This window comes from Syngnathus leptorhynchus, chromosome 13 (assembly GCF_054491065.1).
Source record: "Syngnathus leptorhynchus isolate UIUO chromosome 13, UIUO_Slep, whole genome shotgun sequence".
NCBI lineage: Eukaryota > Metazoa > Chordata > Actinopteri > Syngnathiformes > Syngnathidae > Syngnathus > Syngnathus leptorhynchus.
Genome location: NC_141207.1, coordinates 10,964,119 through 10,986,100, shown reverse-complemented (window position 1 = coordinate 10,986,100; position 21,982 = coordinate 10,964,119). Strand labels below are relative to the sequence as shown.

At 39.9% G+C, this 21,982-nt stretch overlaps 1 protein-coding gene across 18 annotated transcripts; it reads right to left on the bottom strand.

Annotated features, from left to right (window-relative positions):
* Positions 1-1,776: 1,776 nt before the first annotated feature.
* LOC147047722 (uncharacterized) lies at positions 1,777-16,907 on the bottom strand. 18 transcript variants are annotated; one of them, XR_015067919.1, is made up of 7 exons: positions 5,562-6,767; positions 5,367-5,491; positions 5,132-5,257; positions 2,715-5,032; positions 2,553-2,624; positions 2,325-2,471; positions 1,777-1,972 (listed from the first exon to the last, which is right to left on the bottom strand). XR_015067919.1 is itself a non-coding variant. In XM_085927540.1 (5 exons), exons 1-3 carry the CDS (start codon positions 14,075-14,077, stop codon positions 6,780-6,782), a joined length of 6,321 nt encoding a protein of 2,106 aa, XP_085783666.1. In that variant the 5' UTR covers positions 14,078-16,907; the 3' UTR covers positions 5,594-5,608; positions 5,692-5,713; positions 6,774-6,779. The 18 variants fall into 18 exon arrangements, 9 of the variants coding, with proteins under 9 accessions (XP_085783666.1, XP_085783664.1, XP_085783661.1 ...); XR_015067918.1 differs by lacking the exon at positions 1,777-1,972 and having other exon boundaries at positions 2,157-2,471; positions 5,367-5,444; XR_015067917.1 differs by lacking the exons at positions 1,777-1,972; positions 2,325-2,471; positions 2,553-2,624; ... (1 more) ...; positions 5,132-5,257; positions 5,367-5,491 and adding exons at positions 6,774-6,834; positions 7,676-7,757; positions 7,894-8,059; positions 8,163-16,907 and having other exon boundaries at positions 5,594-5,608; positions 5,692-5,713.
* Positions 16,908-21,982: the final 5,075 nt, after the last annotated feature.

Below are 21,982 nucleotides of genomic sequence, written 5' to 3'. Positions count from 1 at the left end.
CCGGATTCGAACTCGCACGGGAACAGCGCTCGTGCTTCAAATTCCAATCTCTTCTTACTGAGCTAAACAGCGGCTCAGTGTTGCTGTGGTGGAATGATGATATTAAACGAGAAATAAAAATGGTACATGCCGTTAAAACGGTAAAATGATGTTTTTAACTTAAAATTAAATGAAAAACTAAATGAATGATGAAAATAATTGTTAAAATGTGTTAAAATTGAATGAATGAAGAATTAATGAATAAAAAAATTATGGCCAACCGGGACTCGAACTCGCTCGCGGACGTGGCTCGTGTTCTTAGGATCATTGTCTTCTTACTGAGCTAAACAGCGGCTTAGTGTTGCTGCGGTGGAATGGTGATATTAAACAAGAAATAAAAACGGTAAATGCCGTTAAAACGGTAAAATGATGTTTTTAACTTAAAATTAAATGAATAACTAAATGAATGAATGGAAAATAAATAAATAAAAAATAAAAGAGTTAAATAAACGAGTTAAGGAAAGAAATCATGAAAAAAGTTGTCAGATGTCAAAATTTGAACTCACTCCTGAACGTCGCTCGTGTCTAATGTGCCATTAAGAATGAATGGGGGATTTTAAGGCACAAATTTGCTAATTATGCAAAAACGGTAAATGTTATGAACAAATAAAATACTAGCAGTCATGCCGTGAATTTTTGGAACGTGTGAAAGTTGGAATGGAGTGAATCGGTTAAAGCATGTGGGAGTAGTTAGGTGTCAAAAAAGTGGGAGGAATAAATTGTTTAATAATAACTAGAATTGGCAATTTCTGGAGAAATTGCGTGTGAAGGCGAAGGCACTTCACACTATTGTGGGACTCGAAATGATGATTAAATGACATAAAAATGGTAAATTGATGATTAAATAAAATAAAAATGGGAAATTAATGATGATGAAAATAATTATTAAAGTGATGTGTTAAAATTGAATGAATGAAAAAAAATTATTGGCCAAGCAGGATTCGAACTCACACGGGAACAGCGCTCGTATGTGCGGCCCCATTCTCTTCTTACTGAGCTAAACAGAGACAACTATGAAAGCGGTAGATCATGGTGGAATCATACTATTAAACAAGAAATGACATTAAAATGATGTTTTTAAACTAAAATTCAATGAATGAAAATGATTGAATAAATGAATAAAAAGCAACAGCGGCTATCAGATTCGAACCCACTCGGGAACGTGGAGCGTGTTGAATGGGCCATTCCCTTCTAACTGAGCTAAACGGTGACTCAGTGTTGCTGCGGTGGAATGATGGTATTAAACAAGAAATAAAAATGTTAAATTTTAAATTAAAATTAAATGAATGAATAAAAAAATTAATGTTAAGGAAAGAAGTCATGATAAAAGTTGTCAGACATCTGATTCGAACTCACTCAGGATCATGGCACATGTTGAATATTTCATTCTCTACTAACTGAGCTAAACAGTAAATGTTATGAATTAGAAAAATGGCAGCAAGCATTACATGAACTTTTCAGTTGTGCGCAGATATGCTTTCAAACTGAAAATTAAAACGCTTCTCAATGAAAGGCACAACTACATTCCATCCAACCCCAAACTGTAGCAGATTTCACCGCATCTGACAAAATATTGCAATCAAATATTTAAGTGGCACTAAGAGCTGTACTTTCAATCAGAAAATTTAAACTCTTCCCAATGAATAGTGCAACTGCACCCCATCCAACCCCAAACTTTGGCAGAAATTAATGTAGGCAAATGGACAGCATGGGCAAAATAGAATGTTTATTGATATATTTCAGAAACTTCTCCCTCTGAGTACACCAGTTTAAGGGAGAGTCCTTCTTGGGGTATTTTTGGGATGTGGGGGAAAGCCTGGCGCCAAACATTCACGCCAATACTAATTTCTACCCCCTCCCCATCCACCAACTTGATCTCCTCCTCTCCCATCATTACTCCAATCGCAATGAACTGGACAGTTGACTCGTAGAGCTAGTGAAGAAAAACACAATTAGGTTTGCTCAGGTGAAAACTGAAGAATTATATACCTCAAAAGGTCACAAGTCAATAAAGTTAAAGGTGAATTCATCACTGTCACATCACATGCAATTACTAATTCACAGGGTGTCCATGAAGTCCTTCCATTATCTGTACCGTTTTGTCCCCACCTGGGGGGGGGGGGGGGTTGTTCGCAGACACGCTGGTCACAATTCAACAGCCTTTCTCGTAAAGTTGTAAAATGTGAACGAGATTGTACGGAAAGCCGGCATTCGTGATATTATACTCGTTCATTCAAAACAACCTAAACTTATTAAATTCCTTTTCACAGCCTTTTTCTACTCACAGATATCTTTGAATGTTGGGTCGTGTTGAGGGACAGTCCAAATTCATTTGTCACAGCATTTAGGTGTGAAAATGAATAAAGTGCCCCGACCTTGATTGGGGTCACGTTTGCCTCCCTCCACACCGCCACTCTCACCACAGCTTCTTCCTGCAATAGTTTGAAACCAAATATTACTTCAGTACGCGCATGTGTGAAGTACAATAACAGTAAAGTCGACAAATCAATTACTTGTTTCACGAAAATGATGCTCAATGGCACCAACCGAGCCCCGCGCACAGAGACCAATCTGCTCTGCTGTTTCTAATTTGGAACAAACAGACAGTGTTTAAGCAAGGGAACACTTTTTTAAATATATATTTAAACATACATTTGTGTGTTGAGTAAACTTACACTTTCAACACGGCCCTCAATGTTGATCAGTCCCTCAGGAGGGTTTTTAATCACCTCACAGAGAGACATCGGGGACGAGGGGGGGAAAATTAAGGCGAGCGCCTCAGCCTTCAAGGCATCTGTGCACTCCACCTCCGCCCCCATATAGACCTTGCTGGCCGATTTACAGTGGAGCACATTGGTGTTTGCCGCGTCCTTCGCAAAATGTGCGAAAACATAACTGTTGCCCTCTGTGACCATACCAGCCAGGTGACTAAAGAGAGTCACCTTCATTGGACTGGTACCGTCACAGAGGGCAACAGTCACATTTTCGTAACTTCCGTCCATCCGGAAGCCGGACACACCGTCTGGCTTCCAGCCTCTGGCCCAGGTGTCCCTTCTGACGCCCACCACTTTGGCATTTATTATTTTTTTGTTCATTCTGAAAGAGAAAGTGACAATTAAGATCCAAACTTTTTATATTTATGAGCATGTGATTCCAAGTATGTGAAGTGAATGTCTAAAATTGTGCAAAGTAGTTGGCAATTTGGCATATCACATCCCACTGTTGCATTCGGGGACAAGTTGAATCATTTGGCCTTCACTCGATCCAATTGTAAAAGCGATGACCGAAAGCAGACAAAGCAACATTAACTGTTGCTTTTTTTCGTAGCATGTGATTGTATTAATTATCCTTTGTTTGTCTGTGTATGGACTTTAACTTTAAACCAGCAATGTCATTCCTCGTTAACTCCAATTGCAAGCACATGCATACGGCCATTTTGTCCCACTGCGGACACATGGACAGCCAATTTACCTCGTGCAAAACCCTTGCTCACAGACTTTGAACAGCCTTTTTAATGATACAGCATTAATTTTCACAGGTAAAACAATATAGCAGATTTAGAAGTGCCACCTATGTTTGTTTCACGACTTATTTTCACTTTCATCCATCAGATGGAGTAAATTCATACCAAATTCATCAGAATTTACCTCAGAAAAGTTGCATTTTGACAACAGGACAATATCGGTTCCAAGTATAGTAAATGAAAAGAGAGGATTTTAGAACACTTAACTTCCACCTGGTTTGGAATTTTGCACAACATGACATCAGTCCAGGCTAAAATAATTAAAAAATGAATTTGGCACATGCCTCAGTGTTTATCAAAAATCAAATTTTAAATTGGAGGAGAGCTACCTGTGAAACCACTCACCTCTGTCTTCAGGTTTGCTGTGATAAGGGCACCTTGGAGTCTCCACCCGCTTTTATGCGCGGTGGAGTCGAAAAAAAAAAAAAAAAGCTGTTTGGGCATAGGATCACAACTTTATTAGTTACACAGATAGATAAATAGATAGATCGTTGTCATTGTCACATGTACAACAAAATAAAAAATTGCCAAACAATTAGTGCATCTGCTAAAATAATAATAAGAAAAAAATATACAAGCTAAAAGTTTATATGAACTGAAAACAATACAAAAGTTCCAGTTCAGTGGCCTAGTGGTAGAGTGTCGTTAACTCCAATTGCAAGCACATGCATACGGCCGTTTTGTCCCACTGCGGACACACGGACAGCCAATTTTCCTCGTGCAAAACCCTCGCTCACGTCAAAAGACGTAAAATGTTTTACTGATTCAATAGATAACAAATGTAAATAATATCAACAAGAATAAAATGAATAAATGGGACTTGATTTAAATGTGTTCAAATTCACATTTAAATAGCGGAAACACAAAACATGGAAACCAAACCAAGTTGGTGATTTTAGGACCAAAAAAACCTCGGAGATGAAAAAGCAGAATGATTTATTTTTTTCAGCTGAATAAAGTTAAAAAAAAAAAAAAAAAGTCCCAATGATCATCGTCACACACATCTGGGTGAGGTGAAATTTGTCCTCTGCATCCCCATGTGATTTTGATCCATCCCCTGGGGGAGAGGGGAACAGTGAGCAGCAGCGATGCCGCGCTCGGGAATCATTTGGTGATCTAACCCCCCCAATTCCAAACCTTAATGCTGAGTGCCAAGCAGGGAGGCAATGGGTTCCATTTTTAGTCTTTGGTATGACCAATATTTCCATAATATGGAAATGAAAAAGTGGATGTCCAGGCCAAAGCGAAGAGCTGTCAGATGTGCCTTCGATTGTCCTGGCAGTGTCCTCTAGGAGGGTATTCCGCTGCAGTTCCCTCATGCTGAAAAGCGAGGAGCCGCCGGCGGTGCCCTCGATTGTTCCACGGAAGAATCGGCAAAAGTCCCGTTCGCCATGCCGGTTTGGGAGTTTATGTTCCATGATGCCGGCCTCCATCGTACGAGTGTTTTTCAAAAACTTGGCTGTCGCTGTGCTACAATATAATATCATTATCAATTCATTTTTGAAAATCCCATTACAGTACTTCAAGCATATGTACTAAAGAGTGAATGACATGAGCGCATTAACAAACCTGCATCTTCTTCTTCAGTCATTTGTCTGGCAAGACAGGCCAAATCCCATCAAGGTAGAGTACCAAAGGGGCCAAACTCCCGTCTTGACAAACGGAGGACGTGGAGCCGCGGGAAACACGGAAAAACTAAAACAACAAACATTGAGTCGGTTGAGGATACCAGTTGAAAAACACATGTAAAATTAAAGGGAGTGTTTCGTGACAATAGTCAATAATAGATTTGTAGGCTACTCACAGAAGAATTAGTTGTGCTTCTTGCCTCCCTGGTGTAGGAGTCATTGGTCCGTGATGAAAGTTTTTGCATGCTCAAGGTCTTTGTGAAGAAAAAATAAAGGACAATCCAAGTAAAAATGTAGGTTTCTGCAGAGGGTATACACAAGCTTGGCTGTGAATTACAAAATGTTACAACAAGGCAATATGTCACGGTTACCTCTGACCTCCGTTGTGAGATGAACTGCTTTCGCCAGATAAAAGAAACTGTTTAAATACAGAAGAGTGAAATACAAGCATTTAGTGTCTTTAGAAAGAAATGGAAAAAAAATCATCGACGAGCAACTTACCTCGTCTGTTTTCTGTTCTCGCCTCGTGATTATGACATTAAAAAAAAAATTGAAAATAAAAATAAAAAAATTTATGATAAAAAAAAAGAAACGTTTAAAAGGCTTTCCCTTAAGTCATCTTTAAAATCGATGGTTAATTTAGAAAATTTAGAAACATTTTAAAAGTTAAAAGGTTTTAAAGTCCTTCTCTGAAGTCATCTTTAAAATCTGATTGTAGAATTAGAATGAAAAAAAATGTAAAAAGTTAAAAAGTCACCCCTTAACTCATCTATGCGTTCATTTAGAAAATTGAATCATGTTAAAAGTTCAAAAGTTTCAAAGTTAAATATTTAAATAGTTAACATTTTTAAAAGTGTAATATTTAAATCAAGTTGAGTTAAGGGAAGGCTTTTTTAAATTTTAAAAGCCTTCCCTTAGATGGACAATTGGACGAAATCTCCCGTCGATCCGAAAGACGAGTAGACCGGCAGTTAAAGATTGTTTTAGGTGTCAAGCGGCCGCGCCATCCCCTCGCCACCCTCTTGCCTTCAGAAGATTGTTTGCCCAGCAGGTGCGGATACTGCCACATGCGGGGCGGCCCAAGAGGGTGCGGCATCCCCAACCCAACCCTCGAACGCCGAGTGTCAAGCAGGGAGGAATCGGGTTCCAATTTTTACGTAATCTTTGGTGTGACTCGGCCGATGGATCAAAGCCACGACCTCCCAGTCTCAGGGCGAACACTCGTACCACAAGGCCACTGAGCTGGTTGAGTGCCTTCCCTTAACTCAACTTGATTTACATCTACAGAAATGAGATCAGCCATTTAAAATATCAGCGTGATATATGAGCCGTCATTTATACTATCAGCGGAAAATATAATGTATATGGCTATTCACATTGGTCTGTAGTATTATTTTTTTTTATAATGGTGAGGTTTCTGCCTAATGCCAACATTACATTTGCCTTTCTGAGCCACCTACGCCTCTGATACCATCTCATCTCAATTCAACAAATCACCCACGACACACCACCACTTACGCCGTCTGATTTCCGTCCATGTTATTTTTCCAAATGCTGAAATACACAATTTAGATTTGACTTACCTTTGACTATTCAAAACACAGAAAACAGGATTGTGATAGCTGTAGTATGTTTGCAGGACACCTGAATAAAGAACACGCTGAGGTCGAGAGACAAAAATGAGGTCAATCAATGTGTTTTTGTCAGTGGTAGCAGTGGTTATGAGCTGCGTGTAACCCTTTGAGCGAAACAATTCAAGAACGGGCTTGTACGAGGCAGAGAGCGTATCTTCGTTAAAATCGCCACATACCAAGATCTGATGATGGTCCATGACTTCAAGATACCGTAAGAGATTTTCCAAGCTTGGCAGAAAGGTCCGCAGACTGTGGCCTGGAGGCCTGTAAACGGCAGCGATTAACAAATTGATGGGAGCTTCAAGTTTCACCGCAACAAATTCAATATCGGTCACACCCTGTACGTATTTCTTTTCCTGGGCTGCGATGTGACTTTTGACACAAATACCTACGCCACCGCCACGTTTTGTCACCAAGTCGGGACAGGTTGTGTAAGAATCACTTCGGTTCCTGTGAAACATGGTATAGCCTTCCAAGCAGGCAGCCGCAGATTCTCGGAGGTGTGTTTCTGTGAAGCACAAAACATCAGCAAAACGCAGTTCGTGGTGACACGCGATATCCCGCACGTGACAAGACAGCCCTTCGGTGTTATGATGGACGACGACCAGGTCGTTTGCTCTATCTACCCTCGGCATCACGTGAAACAGAGGCATTACGCTGTCCAAAGAATCCTCTGTCATCTCAGCGAGAGCAGCAGTGATTTCTGGATTTGCATGAATTCTTTGCTCATCCATATGCAGAATATGCAGACCACTGAGCGAAGTCACTCTACTCAGAGCTACGTAGCCCATGCCGTGTTCGAAAACGCCTTTCAGCGAAACCGCAGCCTCTGACGTCGTCATGCCTTGTACCTTATGGATCGTGCAGGCAAAAGCAAGCTTGATGGGAAACTGCCGGCGCACCACTCCAGAATTCTGCATCCTCTCCTCCTGTCTGTCAATGAACACAGAATTCGCAGCACTCGCCGTCTTAGTCACGCAGTCTAGTTCCAACCCGACTTTCTGTACACGCGCTTCATTCGGGTAGTTCACCAATTGCACAACTTTTGCAAACGTCCCATTGCACAGACCTGCTCCGACGTCAATATTGCGTGTGACCATAACGCGAGCGCCGACTGCAACTTTGATCGAGTCGGGCAACCCGTTCTTAGGTCCTTGGACAGGGGTCGCTTGCCTTGCCATTCTGCCAGTTTTTTTGTCTTTCTTGTAGTCATCCGCGTCGATTTGTACAATGTCCTTATGAAGCAGATTCAGCATCGCGGAATTATGACCATCTACCTGTTTATTGGTGGCAAAAATATGCAGAATATTCTTTGGACACATTACCGGAGAAGCGTACCTCGTAGCAAGCAGAGCTGCGTCCGGTTCCGACAGTCGGTCAGACTTGTCTTTGACGCGGAGTCGGTTCAGCAGCTCAGCAAAGGCTACGTCGTCTTTCTGCCTCATGACGTCCGTGAGCGTGATCTTTTTGAAGTTGCCGCGCCAGTGGTCCAGCCGAGTGGGATCGTACACGCACAAAGGTTTGGATTGTCTCACGGGAGGGAGCTGAAAAAAATCTCCAACAGCAAGAACAGACATGCCGCCAAAAGGTAAATTGGCTCCTTTGATTTGTTTCAATCTGGTATCGACGTAGGCAAAGAGGTCTTTTGACACCATGGAAATCTCGTCGATAATTAGTATTTCAGCGATCGAGAGCTCCGCTCTGACTTCGTCCAGTTTGTTGCCCAGGCCTTGATACGGAGGTTTGAGACTTCTCGGCAGTTTGAGGAGAGAATGCAAAGTTGTCCCTGAAATGTTGAACGCCGCCGTACCGGTGAAGGCTGCGAGAACAACAGTCTGTTTGGAAACGTCTGCTTCCTCAGCCAGTCGTGGTAGTCTGAGCAGTAGTTTCGTGGCCTCCGCATGGATACATTTGATCAAATGTGATTTGCCGGTCCCGGCGCCACCGTTGACGTAGTAGAAAAACTGCTCAATCGGCTTTGAGCTACACAGACGTTTTACGCACCAATCGCGGACCTTGTAGAAGACTGACGCTTGCTTTCGGTTCAGGTTTCGATACATACCGCGTAACACCGTGGGATCGATGGCAGCGGGTTCAGCCACGATGGACATTTCCGTTGTCGCCGACCTCACGTTATAGTCGGGGACATTTTCCTCCACGTTCTCATTCGGGTCGTCTCTCGCGTCGATTTCCTCGATGCATTCGAGTCTTTGCAGCTCACTCTCGGGAGCCAGGTGGCACCATTCGTTTACGTTGAGCCCACTTTCCTCCATCTCCCTGATGGCTTCGTCGATGTCTCCGCTGTGTTTCTCGTATCGTTTTCTGTTCCTTTTGACGATTTCGCACACGCGCTCCACACGGTCGGCATACGGTAACTGTACGCAGGCGTGCTCGTGGAACAACTGAGATGTGGGAAAGCGTTCAGATTTTAACTGGCAATCAGCACGATGAGGCAGGTACAGCTTGAGCAAGGTGCAGTGATATTCCTCGGGATGCTTTTGTTCTGAAAATTTACAGTATTTGATGACCGCAGATTTTCTTGTTCTTTTCTGTACAAATCCCATGTCGTTCAGCAGACGCAAAACGTTCTTACCTTTGACTTGTTTGCCATAAACAATTCTGCACGTTGATGCAAAATCAGCCAAGCACATTACTTCAAATTCCTCCGTTTGAGGTCTGCATTTATATTTGTCCGGCAGGGCAGTCATCCACACTTCGTGAGAGTCCTGGGTTTTGCCCTCAAGCACTGAGATAGGATAACTCATTTTCAGCGCATTGTCACTGGTTTGTACAAATATCACACTGCGAGAGGACTGTTTCATATGCAAGCCGCATGCGCGTGCGACACATTCCTGGGCGCTCACTTCTCTTTTTTTGGAGTACGCTTGCATAATTTGCTTCATTTCATCGCTCTCGTTGACATTTTCGCTGCGGGAGTTTTCAATCACCGATTTCAGGTATTGGCTCAAACCGTGTTCAGCTTTGCTGATGTAGCTGCAGATGTATGCGATGCAAGAATAGGCATTCAGGATGTATTGGATGTCCAGATTTCCATCCCAGGCAAGAAGCAAATGGCGGTTGTAGTAGTTGACCCAGCAGTCTTTCGGTTCACGCTTCAGCACGACAGAATTCGACGAGGCCGTCGCTTTCAAACAGCTCATGTAGTCGTCGCCGGTGAGCTCGCATTTAGCCAGTAGCTGAGGCAAAGTCAGGGATGAAGTTTCAGGTTGATTCAGCAGATTTAGCACGGAAACAAGCTTAGCATTGGCCGCCGACCGACCCTCCCCGCGTCGATCTCGATCGTCATCGTCGACGGGGGCAGGTCTGACGATCGTCGTTTCATGGCACGGTTGTTTGGGGAATCCAAAGCGGCAATTCGCACCCGGGTGTTTGACACACGTTTTGGAGTGACTTTTGCTGTGCATCTGGACTTCTGTGACTTTTTTGTACAGTTCGGGTTCTTTCAGCGGGTCCGGAAGCTCAGCCGAGATGTAGCGGGATACAAAATCACAGATGGCTTTGTCTGAAGATTCCTCAAATACAGGAGCACCTCGAACCCATATGAGGCAATGAATGTGAGGACTTCCTCTGTGCTGAAATTCTAATCGGTAAAAGTAGTCTACCACTTCGCCAATCGGTTGTGCCGGAGAGAGGATCAAATCTCTGAACAGAGCTTCCACACGTTTGTCAAACATGCGCATCGTCGTCACCGGATTGCCCCTTAGAATTTCACACTTGGTGGCCCAGTCCAGTTCAGCAAAATTCACTACCTCACCTCGTTGCGCTTTAATGGCGACGATGACCTCTTCCCATCGCATTTCGGCAGCAGAAAATGTGCAAAAGAACGTGGGTGTGCCCAGCTGTCGGATCATCGCAAAAAGGTCTTTGGTGGTTCTCTCCCAATAGGCTGGCGTGCCTCTCAGTGGCATCATGAAGCGGACGGCGTGTTTGCTGCGCACCAACTTTTCAACTTGTGGTTTGTCCTGAAGCATCGCGTTGGTAATTCTTCGACCATCTCGGGTAAACGGTTTACCTTTGCGTAGCTGTATTGTCATGCTCGACATCGCCTGGTAGATTTCGGTCACAAACTGAGCAAAGAACAAGTAGGTCGGATCCCTGGCAAAACGGTCGTCCACACAACACAGTCGGGTTTTGAAATACTTGCTCGGTGTGAGTTTTATCGGTCTCTCTCCATCGAGCGTGTTTTGCCCTGTCGGGAACTGCACCGGAAAAGCCATGGCCTCAAGTTTGGGAGTCTTGAAAAAGCTTACTGGGTTATTTCTTTCTGCAGGAGCAACAGAGTAAATGCCCTCGGTAAAACTCATAATTTCCTCTGACACGTCACTTGGTTGGAGACATGATTCAAGTACAACTCCACCGTTAGGTTGATCACCATCTTCTACATTTTCTCGTTGCCGATTGTTACCCCTGTTGACATTTTGTGACTCACCGTTCATTCCACGCAGAGCATCACTCTCAAATCTGTATATCTCCTCCAGAGCTTCCTCATTGTACTCACTGTCGCTCATTTCCGCTTCACCTGAGCTGCCATCATCATCATCAGCGAGGGTTGGGTCGCAAAGGTCCGGATCGTCGCGGATAGTTAGGCTTCTGTATTGTGGATGAATTTGCTTCAGTTTTATCAGAGCGCTCATTAGCTTGGACCAAGTGACAGTTTGAAAAAACTGATGGCCTTTGTAGCAAAGTCGTCTCTTCAGTTTCACTCTCAACATCTGCGACTTACTTCTTATCCTTGGCAAGACATTGACCGTCTCCTGTACTTCCGATGGCACGCACACAACATTTCCGCGAATGCCTCGTTGTTGACCTTTGGGAAGTGGGACAATTTTGGCAAACGCTATGCATTTGGAAATGAGGTGTCTCTCTAATATGTTCAATCCACGCAATTCTGTTGGAATAGCAGCTAGCGTGAGATTGTTTGAAACAGCCAAAGCTGGCATTTTACCATCTTTGAGATGTGTATGGCAGGTGTGACATACCCACTCTAGTTTTCTTTCAGCCGGCACTCTACAAGACGTCTGACATTCGTCATTGCAAATATGAACAAATTGTCCCGTGAGACAGCGCTCAACAACATCGCGGTTCTTCTTATAAAGGTGACGCCGACAAGACTGTACCTGGTTGGGAAATAGGGCTCTGTGGCAAACTGTGCAAACAAATGTGGGTCCATTCTTAATTTGGTCTTTGAATAGGTCGACAGCTTTCATTAATGCGCAGTCATTTCGCTCTCTACATAGCCGGTTTATGATTTTGTATTTTTGTAAAAGCATACTTGCTCTGGTCATTGTTTTATTCCGCAATGAATCCGATTTCGTTCTCATAATGGACCTCATGATTTCCTGATGTTTGGCTCTGAATTCAGGATTGCTTGAATAACGCTGTGTAATATAAACGCGCCGTCTTGCATTAAACTCAGGGTCGTCACGGTAACGTCGCGTTACGTAGGAACGTTTTCTTGCATTAAACTCAGGGTCGTCACGGTAACGTTGCGTTACGTAGGAACGTTTTCTTGCATTAAACTCCGGGTCGTCACGGTAACGTTGCGTTACGTAGGAACGTTGTCTTGCATTAAAGTCAGGGTCGTCACGGTAACGTTGCGTTACGTAGGAACGTTGTCTTGCATTAAACTCAGGGTCGTCACGGTAACGTTGAGTTACGTAGGAACGTTGTCTTGCATTAAACTCAGGGTCGTCACGGTAACGTTGCGTTACGTAGGAACGTTGTCTTGCATTAAACTCAGGGTCGTCACTGTAACGTTGCATTCTGTAGGTGCATCGTCCCATTCGAAAACAATCATCCGTCTTATAACGAAGTAAGAAGCGGGAACGAGTTTTCTCCTTAAAGATATGATCAGTCTTACGTTGTGTATAATAGGACATTTGTTTAGTGCGAAAATGTACATCTTGCTGATAACGCGTTGTAACATAACACCTCTTCTTTTGTCTAATCTCTAAATTTTTACTGTACCTTTCCTTATTTCTCAGATTTTTGTTTCTTCTCTTTAGTTCTTGTTTTACACGTCTTTGTTCCAATTTATCTTTCAAATTTTCCTGTGCCTTCATTCGTCTTAGAAATTTTCTCCTACTTGATTTCGAAATTTTTGACAAGCGTTGGAGCATTTTACCTGTAGTCCAAGAAACCGCTTCGCCGTTGTCATCAATCAACTCGTGGCAGTGACGTTGTTCACCGGCAGCTGTTGAAGAATCACTCATCTCCAAATATGAGGTCTCGGAAACTGCTTTGCTTACACCGTCATCATCAACATCTACCAGCTTAGATTGCAATGAAGTACATGGCACCATCTCAATGTCATTTGTAGGAACATCAATAGGTTCAAACTGGACCGGTACAAGCTCATACTGAGAATTACAGGAGCATTGCAAACTTGTGTAGAGCTCTGTCAATTTATTTCGAAGGTCATTCAGACGCACGAAAAGCATCATGACAGCTGTGCCATTGGGAGCAGGGAGGCCATCTCGTCCTCTAGAGTGGGGATCAAAATAACCGTACTTGCCTTGGTGGTCTCGGAAAACAGCAATACACGTCGACTGCATAATCAGAAGAGCACAACTGACCTCTGATGTCAAGCACTCAAGTCTGTCACAAAGGTTCAGAAAGAGCGCATCTCCATGGAAAGTGGTGAAAGAACCACACATTGACATACTCCTTATTAACACATGCCGTTGTGTGGAACCACTTACAATCTCTGGAAGTTCATCAACCGTCAAAAAACTGTTCAGAAAGCATCCTCGGGCTTTCAATGCAGCCACAGTACATGTATACAGTTCATTACCCACACTGAGAACAGCATCCAGGTCAGAGGTAGTCAAGTTATTTATATCCTGCAGGAAAGCCAGAAATGTTACAGAATTAGCCACACATTGACTGTTTCTGGATTGGCCATATCTCAGATGGGCTTGGCTGTGAGTTGCCATCACATACATTACCAAATCGTGTTGCACTGGTACCATTACCGCAATGGAAACTTCAGCAGGAATTTTCTTTTCAGAGTGTCCTATATCATTTGGAATAGCTCTTTTCATTTGCGTATCATTTGTATCATGTTTCTCCATTTGCAAATCGTTTGTATCTCTTTCAGTTGCTTCAACAGCACACACATGCTGGGCAGAGATATCAGCAGAAGGTGGAAGAGGTGCTTGGGAGCTACGTGTTTTAGCACGTCGCTCCCAGCACAACTTTACAGACTGTGATCTCCTGCCCTTTTTCGGCATGGTGTTAGCAAATCTTTTTCAGAACAAATGGGTTTAGACAGAAGGAAGGCAGAAACAATAGGTAGAGCAGAGACAAGAAAGGGTATTGGGGGAATCAGCCACAGGTCAGCAGGATCAGCCGGAAGTCAGCTGGATCAGCCACAGATCAGCCGCAGTTCAAAGACCTGTGCAGAGAAATAGAACAAATACAGCAAACCCTCGATCTTATGCAGACTTTGTGGTGCAGAATTTTGGAATTGCGTTATCCACAAAAGCTAGTTATATAGAACAGCTTGGAAGGGGAAATTATTCAGAGCCACGTATACAGGTGCATTGAGAAATTGATGTTGGAAAACACATTGTATGACACGTCTGGTAATGGCATTGGGTAATGAATAATTGTTCTGGGTGAAAATGCAATCTAGTTACAGTATTTTCCACACCATAAGGCGCTTCAGGATAAGAGGCGCACATTCAACTGCGATGAATACTTTGTACTTAATCTAGGGCAGGGGTGTCAAAGTCAAACACGCAGCGGTCCAAAATTAGAAACTTGGATGAGGTCGAGGGCCGACATCGATATTTATTGAAAAATATCTTCCTCCACATTTGATAACAAACCTTTTCATAGCGACCCTATTTAGTTGTGATTATAAAATATGGAACAATTTTTTTCAATATAACGAAATATTGCACACATGCAAAATTGAATTTCAAAGAAAAAAAAAAATCACCTTTGGAATTGCGTTATCCACAAAAGCTTGTTATATAGAACACCTTGGAAGGGGAAATTATTCAGAGCCACGTATACAGGTGCATTGAGAAAACGTGCATAAAGAAAACCATATTTATAGTTCAGTTTGATACACACTGATCTACTTTGCTTTGTGTGTTTTTTGTTTCGATGTGATCCTCTAATATTCCGAGCGCCGCTACCTCCATAGCTGATCATAACTTTACAGAGAATACACAAAACCTAAAGATGCCGTCGCGGCGGGGGGAATGCTCGCGAGTCGCCGAAGCTAACATTTGCCGGCCGGCCGCTCCTCCCATGTATAAAAAATATAATTTTTGCAACAAATTTACACGAACCACGAAAATGATACTTTCGACGGACAAAAACATGGAAATCCGCGGATAATTATCATCCCTGACTTTTACAACAGTACAACAGCTACTTTTTACTTAATCCACACAAACGAAGTTTGCTAGCTCAAGTGTATAAACGGTGCGAAAAGTCTACATCACACCACAAAAACAGCAACGCGAAACTGCTCATCTGTTTGGAAATTTCAATAATAACATTACGGTTAGCGTCGTGTAAATTGAACATTTATAATTGTTAATATTGCACCGAGACACCACATTTACTTACGTCTGGTCAGCCGCAGGCAATCTGAACAGGTGCGTAATCGACGGCACTGAACTGCATAACAGATGATGCATTCGCGTACCGTTGGAAATAAATGCTTTATTCCACTGCCACAAAACCTAAAGATGCCGTCGCGGCGAGCGGGGGATTGCTCGCGAGTCTATCTTAATATCTCACCAAGACATCACATATACTTATGTCTGGTCAGCCGCGAGCAATCTAAACAGGCCCGCGTCATCGATGACAAAAATCATGATGAAAGTGGATGTTTAGAAGGTTATATCTTGTGCGGGGCTCGAACCCATGACTATGAGATCAGAGTCTGACGCTCTACCGACTGAGTTAAACAATGCTTTACGCTTTCAATTCCTGGAATTTGCTAAATGAAGGCAAAAATGGTAGAAGCGCGCTAATGTGTAATAAGACGGCCGATTTAAATGGTAAATTAATTATTATGAATGATGTTGAATAAAATTGGTAAAATTATGTGTTAAAATTAGTAAGATTAAAAAAACATGATAAAAATGGACGTTGAGAAAGTCGCCCAGTGCACAACAATGAGGTTAGAAGGTTGATGCTCTACCTACTGAACTAAACAGTTTTCAACTATTAAAACGGTAAATTAATGACGATAAATGATGTTGAATAAAATAAATTGGTAAAACTAAAACTAAACTGGGAAACAATGTTTTACGTAAAATGAAAAAAAAAACGTAATGGTAGAGCTCGAACTCACGAAGATGAGGTCGGAAATCTGATGCTCTACTTACTAAGCTAAACAGTGACCTACTGATTGATTTTAATGAAATAAAAATAGTACAATAAATATAATGATGAAAAAGTGTTAAAATTAAATGAATGAATAAAGAATAAAGTGTATTTGTAATAATTGAATGTGCCATGTTCTCTACTCACTGAGCTAAACACTGACTTACTGTTTGTGCAGTGGAATGATGCTATTAAATGAGAAATAAAGATGTTAAATTATGATGATGTTTCATAAAATAATTCTTAAAGTGATGTGTTAAAATTGAATGAATGAAAATGGAATGAATAAAAAAATAATGCCCACGCAGGATTTGAACTCACTCCTCTAGGTCGTAACTGTTGCTACCACCGTTTTCTTCTTACTGAGCTAATGACCTTTGGTAAACTGATGTTTATGAATTAAAATTAGATGAATAAATTAATGAATGAATGAAAAATAAATATAAAATAAATATAAATGTAAATATAAATATAAAACATAAATGGTAAATTAATGATGATGATGAAAATAATTATTAAAGTGATGTGTTAAAATTGAATGAATGAAAAAAAAATATTGGTCAAGCGGGATTCGAACTCGCACGGGACGGCGCTCGTGCTCCAAATTCCAGTCTCTTCGTACTGAGCTAAACAGCAGCTTAATGTTGCTGTGGTGGAATGATGATATTAAACAAGAAATAAAAAAGGTAAATGCCGTTAAAACGGTAAAATGATGTTTTTAACTTAAAATTAAATGAATAACTAAATGAATGAATGGAAAATAAATAAATAAAAAATAAAAGAATTAAATAAACGAGTTAAGGAAAGAAATCATGAAAAAAGTTGTCAGATGTCAAAATTTGAACTCACTCCTGAACGTTGCTCGTGTCTAATGCGCCATTAAGAATGAATGGGGGATTTTAAGGCACAAATTTGCTAATTATGCAAAAACGGTAAATGTTATGAACAAAGGAAATACTAGCAGTCATGCCGTGAATTTTTGGAACGTGTGAAAGTTGGAATGGGGTGAATCGGTTAAAGCATGTGGGAGTAGTTAGGTGTCAAAAAAGTGGGAGGAATAAATTGTTTAATAACTAGAATTGGCAATTTCTGGAGAAATTGCGTGTGAAGGCGAAGGCACTTCACACTATTGTGGGACTCGAAATGATGATTAAATGACAAAAAAATGGTAAATTGATGATGATTAAATAAAATAAAAACGGTAAATTAATGATGATGATGAAAATAATTATTAAAGTGATGTGTTAAAATTGAATGAATGAAAAAAAAAAAATATTGGTCAAGCGGGATTCGAACTCGCACGGGAACAGCGCTCGTGCCCCAAATTGCAGTCTCTTCTTACTGAGCTAAACAGCGGCTAAGTGTTGCCGTGGTGGAATGATGATATTAAACGAGAAATAAAAATGGTACATGCCGTTAAAACGGTAAAATGATGTTTTTTACTTAAAATTAAATGAATAACTAAATGAATGATGAAAATAATTATTAAAATGTGTTAAAATTGAATGAATGAAAAATTAATGAAAAAAAATTTATCACCAACCGGGATCGAACTCACTCGTGGAAGTGACTTGTGTTCCAAACATCATTGTAGTCTTACTGAGCTAAACAGCGACATGGTGTTAATGCGGTGAAATGATGGTATTAAACGAGAAATAAAAACGGTGAATGCCGTTAAAACGGTAAAATGATGTTTTTAACTTAAAATTAAATGAATAACTAAATGAATGAATGGAAAATAAATAAATAAAAAATAAAAGAGTTAAATAAACGAGTTAAGGAAAGAAATCATGAAAAAAGTTGTCAGATGTCAAAATTCGAACTAGGAACGTCGCTCGTGTCTAATGCGCCATTAAGAATGAATGGGGGATTTTAAGGCACAAATTTGCTAATTATGCAAAAACGGTAAATGTTATGAACAAATGAAATACTAGCAGTCATGCCGTGAATTTTTGGAACGTGTGAAAGTTGGAATGGAGTGAATCGGTTAAAGCATGTGGGAGTAGTTAAGTGTCAAAAAAGTGGGAGGAATAAAGTAGGATAATAATAAGAAGAAAAATAAAGTAGAATAACAATAGTGTGAAGGCCTTCGCCTTCACACTAATAACTAGAATTGGCAATTTCTGGAGAAATTGCGTGTGAAGGCGAAGGCACTTCACACTATTGTGGGACTCGAAATGATGATTAAATGACATAAAATTGGTAAATTGATGATTAAATAAAATAAAAATGTTAAATTAATGATGATGATGAAAATAATTATTAAAGTGATGTGTTAAAATTGAATGAATGAAAAAAAAATATTGGTCAAGCCGGATTCGAACTCGCACGGGAACAGCGCTCGTGCTTCAAATTCCAGTCTCTTCTTACTGAGCTAAACAGCGGCTCAGTGTTGCTGTGGTGGAATGATGATATTAAACGAGAAATAAAAATGGTACATGCCGTTAAAACGGTAAAATGATGTTTTTAACTTAAAATTAAATGAAAAACTAAATGAATGATGAAAATAATTGTTAAAATGTGTTAAAATTGAATGAATGAAGAATTAATGAATAAAAAAATTATGCCCAACCGGGACTCGAACTCGCTCGCGGACGTGGCTCGTGTTCTTAGGATCATTGTCTTCTTACTGAGCTAAACAGCGGCTTAGTGTTGCTGCGGTGGAATGGTGATATTAAACAAGAAATAAAAACGGTAAATGCCGTTAAAACGGTAAAATGATGTTTTTAACTTAAAATTAAATGAATAACTAAATGAATGAATGGAAAATAAATAAATAAAAAATAAAAGAGTTAAATAAACGAGTTAAGGAAAGAAATCATGAAAAAAGTTGTCAGATGTCAAAATTTGAACTCACTCCTGAACGTCGCTCGTGTCTAATGTGCCATTAAGAATGAATGGGGGATTTTAAGGCACAAATTTGCTAATTATGCAAAAACGTTAAATGTTATGAACAAATAAAATACTAGCAGTCATGCCGTGAATTTTTGGAACGTGTGAAAGTTGGAATGGAGTGAATCGGTTAAAGCATGTGGGAGTAGTTAGGTGTCAAAAAAGTGGGAGGAATAAATTGTTTAATAATAACTAGAATTGGCAATTTCTGGAGAAATTGCGTGTGAAGGCGAAGGCACTTCACACTATTGTGGGACTCGAAATGATGATTAAATGAAATAAAAATGGTAAATTAATGATGATTAAATAAAATAAAAATAATAAATTAATGATGATGAAAATAATTATTAAAATGTGTTAAAATTGAATGAATGAAAAATTAATGAATAAAAAAATTATCGCCAACCGGGATCGAACTCCCTCGCGGAAGTGGCTCGTGTTCCAAACGCCATTGTATTCTTACTGAGCTAAACAGCGGCTTAGTGTTGCTGTGGTGGAATGATGATATTAAACAAGAAATCGGTAAAAACGGTAAAATGATGTTTTTAACTTAAAATTAAATGAATAACTAAATGAATGATGAAAATAATTATTAAAATGTGTTAAAATTGAATGAATGAAAAATTAATGAATAAAAAAATTATGGCCAAGCGGGACTCGAACTCGCTCGCGGACGTGGCTCGTGTTCAATGGACCATTGTCTTCTTACTGAGCTAAACAGCGACTTAGTGTTGCTGCGGTGGAATGATGATATTAAACAAGAAATAAAAACGGTAAAATGATGTTTTTAACTTAAAATTAAATGAATAACTAAATGAATGAACGGAAAATAAATAAATAAAAAATAAAAGAGTTAAATAAACGAGTTAAGGAAAGAAATCGTGAAAAAAGTTGTCAGATGTCAAAATTTGAACTCACTCCTGAACGTCGCTCGTGTCTAATGCGCCATTAAGAATGAATGGGGGATTTTAAGGCACAAATTTGCTAATTATGCAAAAACGGTAAATGTTATGAACAAATAAAATACTAGCAGTCATGCCGTGAATTTTTGGAACGTGTGAAAGTTGGAATGGAGTGAATCGGTTAAAGCATGTGGGAGTAGTTAGGTGTCAAAAAAGTGGGAGGAATAAAGTAGGATAATAATAAGAAGAAGAAAAATAAAGTAGAATAACAATAGTGTGAAGGCCTTCGCCTTCACACTAATAAGAAGAAAAATAAAGTAGAATAACAATAGTGTGAAGGCCTTCGCCTTCACACTAATAAGAAGAAAAATAAAGTAGAATAACAATAGTGTGAAGGCCTTCGCCTTCACACTAACTAGAATTGGCAATTTCTGGAGAAATTGCGTGTGAAGGCGAAGGCACTTCACACTATTGTGGGACTCGAAATGATGATTAAATGACATAAAATTGGTAAATTGATGATTAAATAAAACTAGAATTGGCAATTTCTGGAGAAATTGCGTGTGAAGGCGAAGGCACTTCACACTATTGTGGGACTCGAAATGATGATTAAATGACATAAAAATGGTAAATTGATGATTAAATAAAATAAAAATGGCACGGCATTGATGATGATGATGAAAATAATTATTAAAATGTGTTAAAATTGAATGAATGAAAAATTAAAGAATAAAAAAATTATCGCCAACCGGGATCGAACTCCCTCGTGGCTCGTGTTCCAAACGCCATTGTATTCTTACTGAGCTAAACAGCGACTTAGTGTTGGTGCGGTGAAATGATGGTATTAAACAAGAAATAGAAATGGTGAATGCCGTTAAAACGGTAAAATGATGTTTTTAACTTAAAATTAAATGAATAACTAAATGAATGAATGAAATATAAATAAATAAAAAATAAAAGAGTTAAATAAATGAGTTAAGGAAAGAAATCATGAAAAAAGTTGTCAGATGACAAAATTCGAACTTGAACGTCGCTCGTGTCTAATGCGCCATTAAGAATGAATGGGGGATTTTAAGGCACAAATTTGCTAATTATGCAAAAACGGTAAATGTTATGAACAAATAAAATACTAGCAGTCATGCCGTGAATTTTTGGAACGTGTGAAAGTTGGAATGGAGTGAATCGGTTAAAGCATGTGGGAGTAGTTAGGTGTCAAAAAAGTGGGAGGAATAAAGTAGGATAATAACTAGAATTGGCAATTTCTGGAGAAATTGCGTGTGAAGGCGAAGGCACTTCACACTATTGTGGGACTCGAAATGATGATTAAATGACATAAAATTGGTAAATTGATGATTAAATAAAATAAAAATGTTAAATTAATGATGATGATGAAAATAATTATTAAAGTGATGTGTTAAAATTGAATGAATGAAAAAAAAATATTGGTCAAGCCGGATTCGAACTCGCACGGGAACAGCGCTCGTGCTTCAAATTCCAGTCTCGTCTTACTGAGCTAAACAGCGGCTTAGTGTTGCTGTGGTGGAATGATGATATTAAACGAGAAATAAAAATGGTACATGCCGTTAAAACGGTAAAATGATGTTTTTAACTTAAAATTAAATGAAAAACTAAATGAATGATGAAAATAATTGTTAAAATGTGTTAAAATTGAATGAATGAAGAATTAATGAATAAAAGAATTTTGGCCAACCGGGACTCGAACTCGCTCGCGGACGTGGCTCGTGTTCTTAGGATCATTGTCTTCTTACTGAGCTAAACAGCGGCTTAGTGTTGCTGCGGTGGAATGGTGATATTAAACAAGAAATAAAAACGGTAAATGCCGTTAAAACGGTAAAATGATGTTTTTAACTTAAAATTAAATGAATAACTAAATGAATGAATGGAAAATAAATAAATAAAAAATAAAAGAGTTAAATAAACGAGTTAAGGAAAGAAATCATGAAAAAAGTTGTCAGATGTCAAAATTTGAAC

Excerpts from the sequence above, each read along its gene's own strand:
- LOC147047722 (XM_085927534.1), bottom strand. The coding sequence starts at position 14,077 with ATGCCGAAAAAGGGCAGGAGATCACAGTCTGTAAAGTTGTGCTGGGAG. Across the intron at positions 6,835-7,000 it reads TGGACCATCATCAGATCTTG|GTGTCCTGCAAACATACTAC; the intron begins GTATGTGGCGAT and ends TTCTTTATTCAG.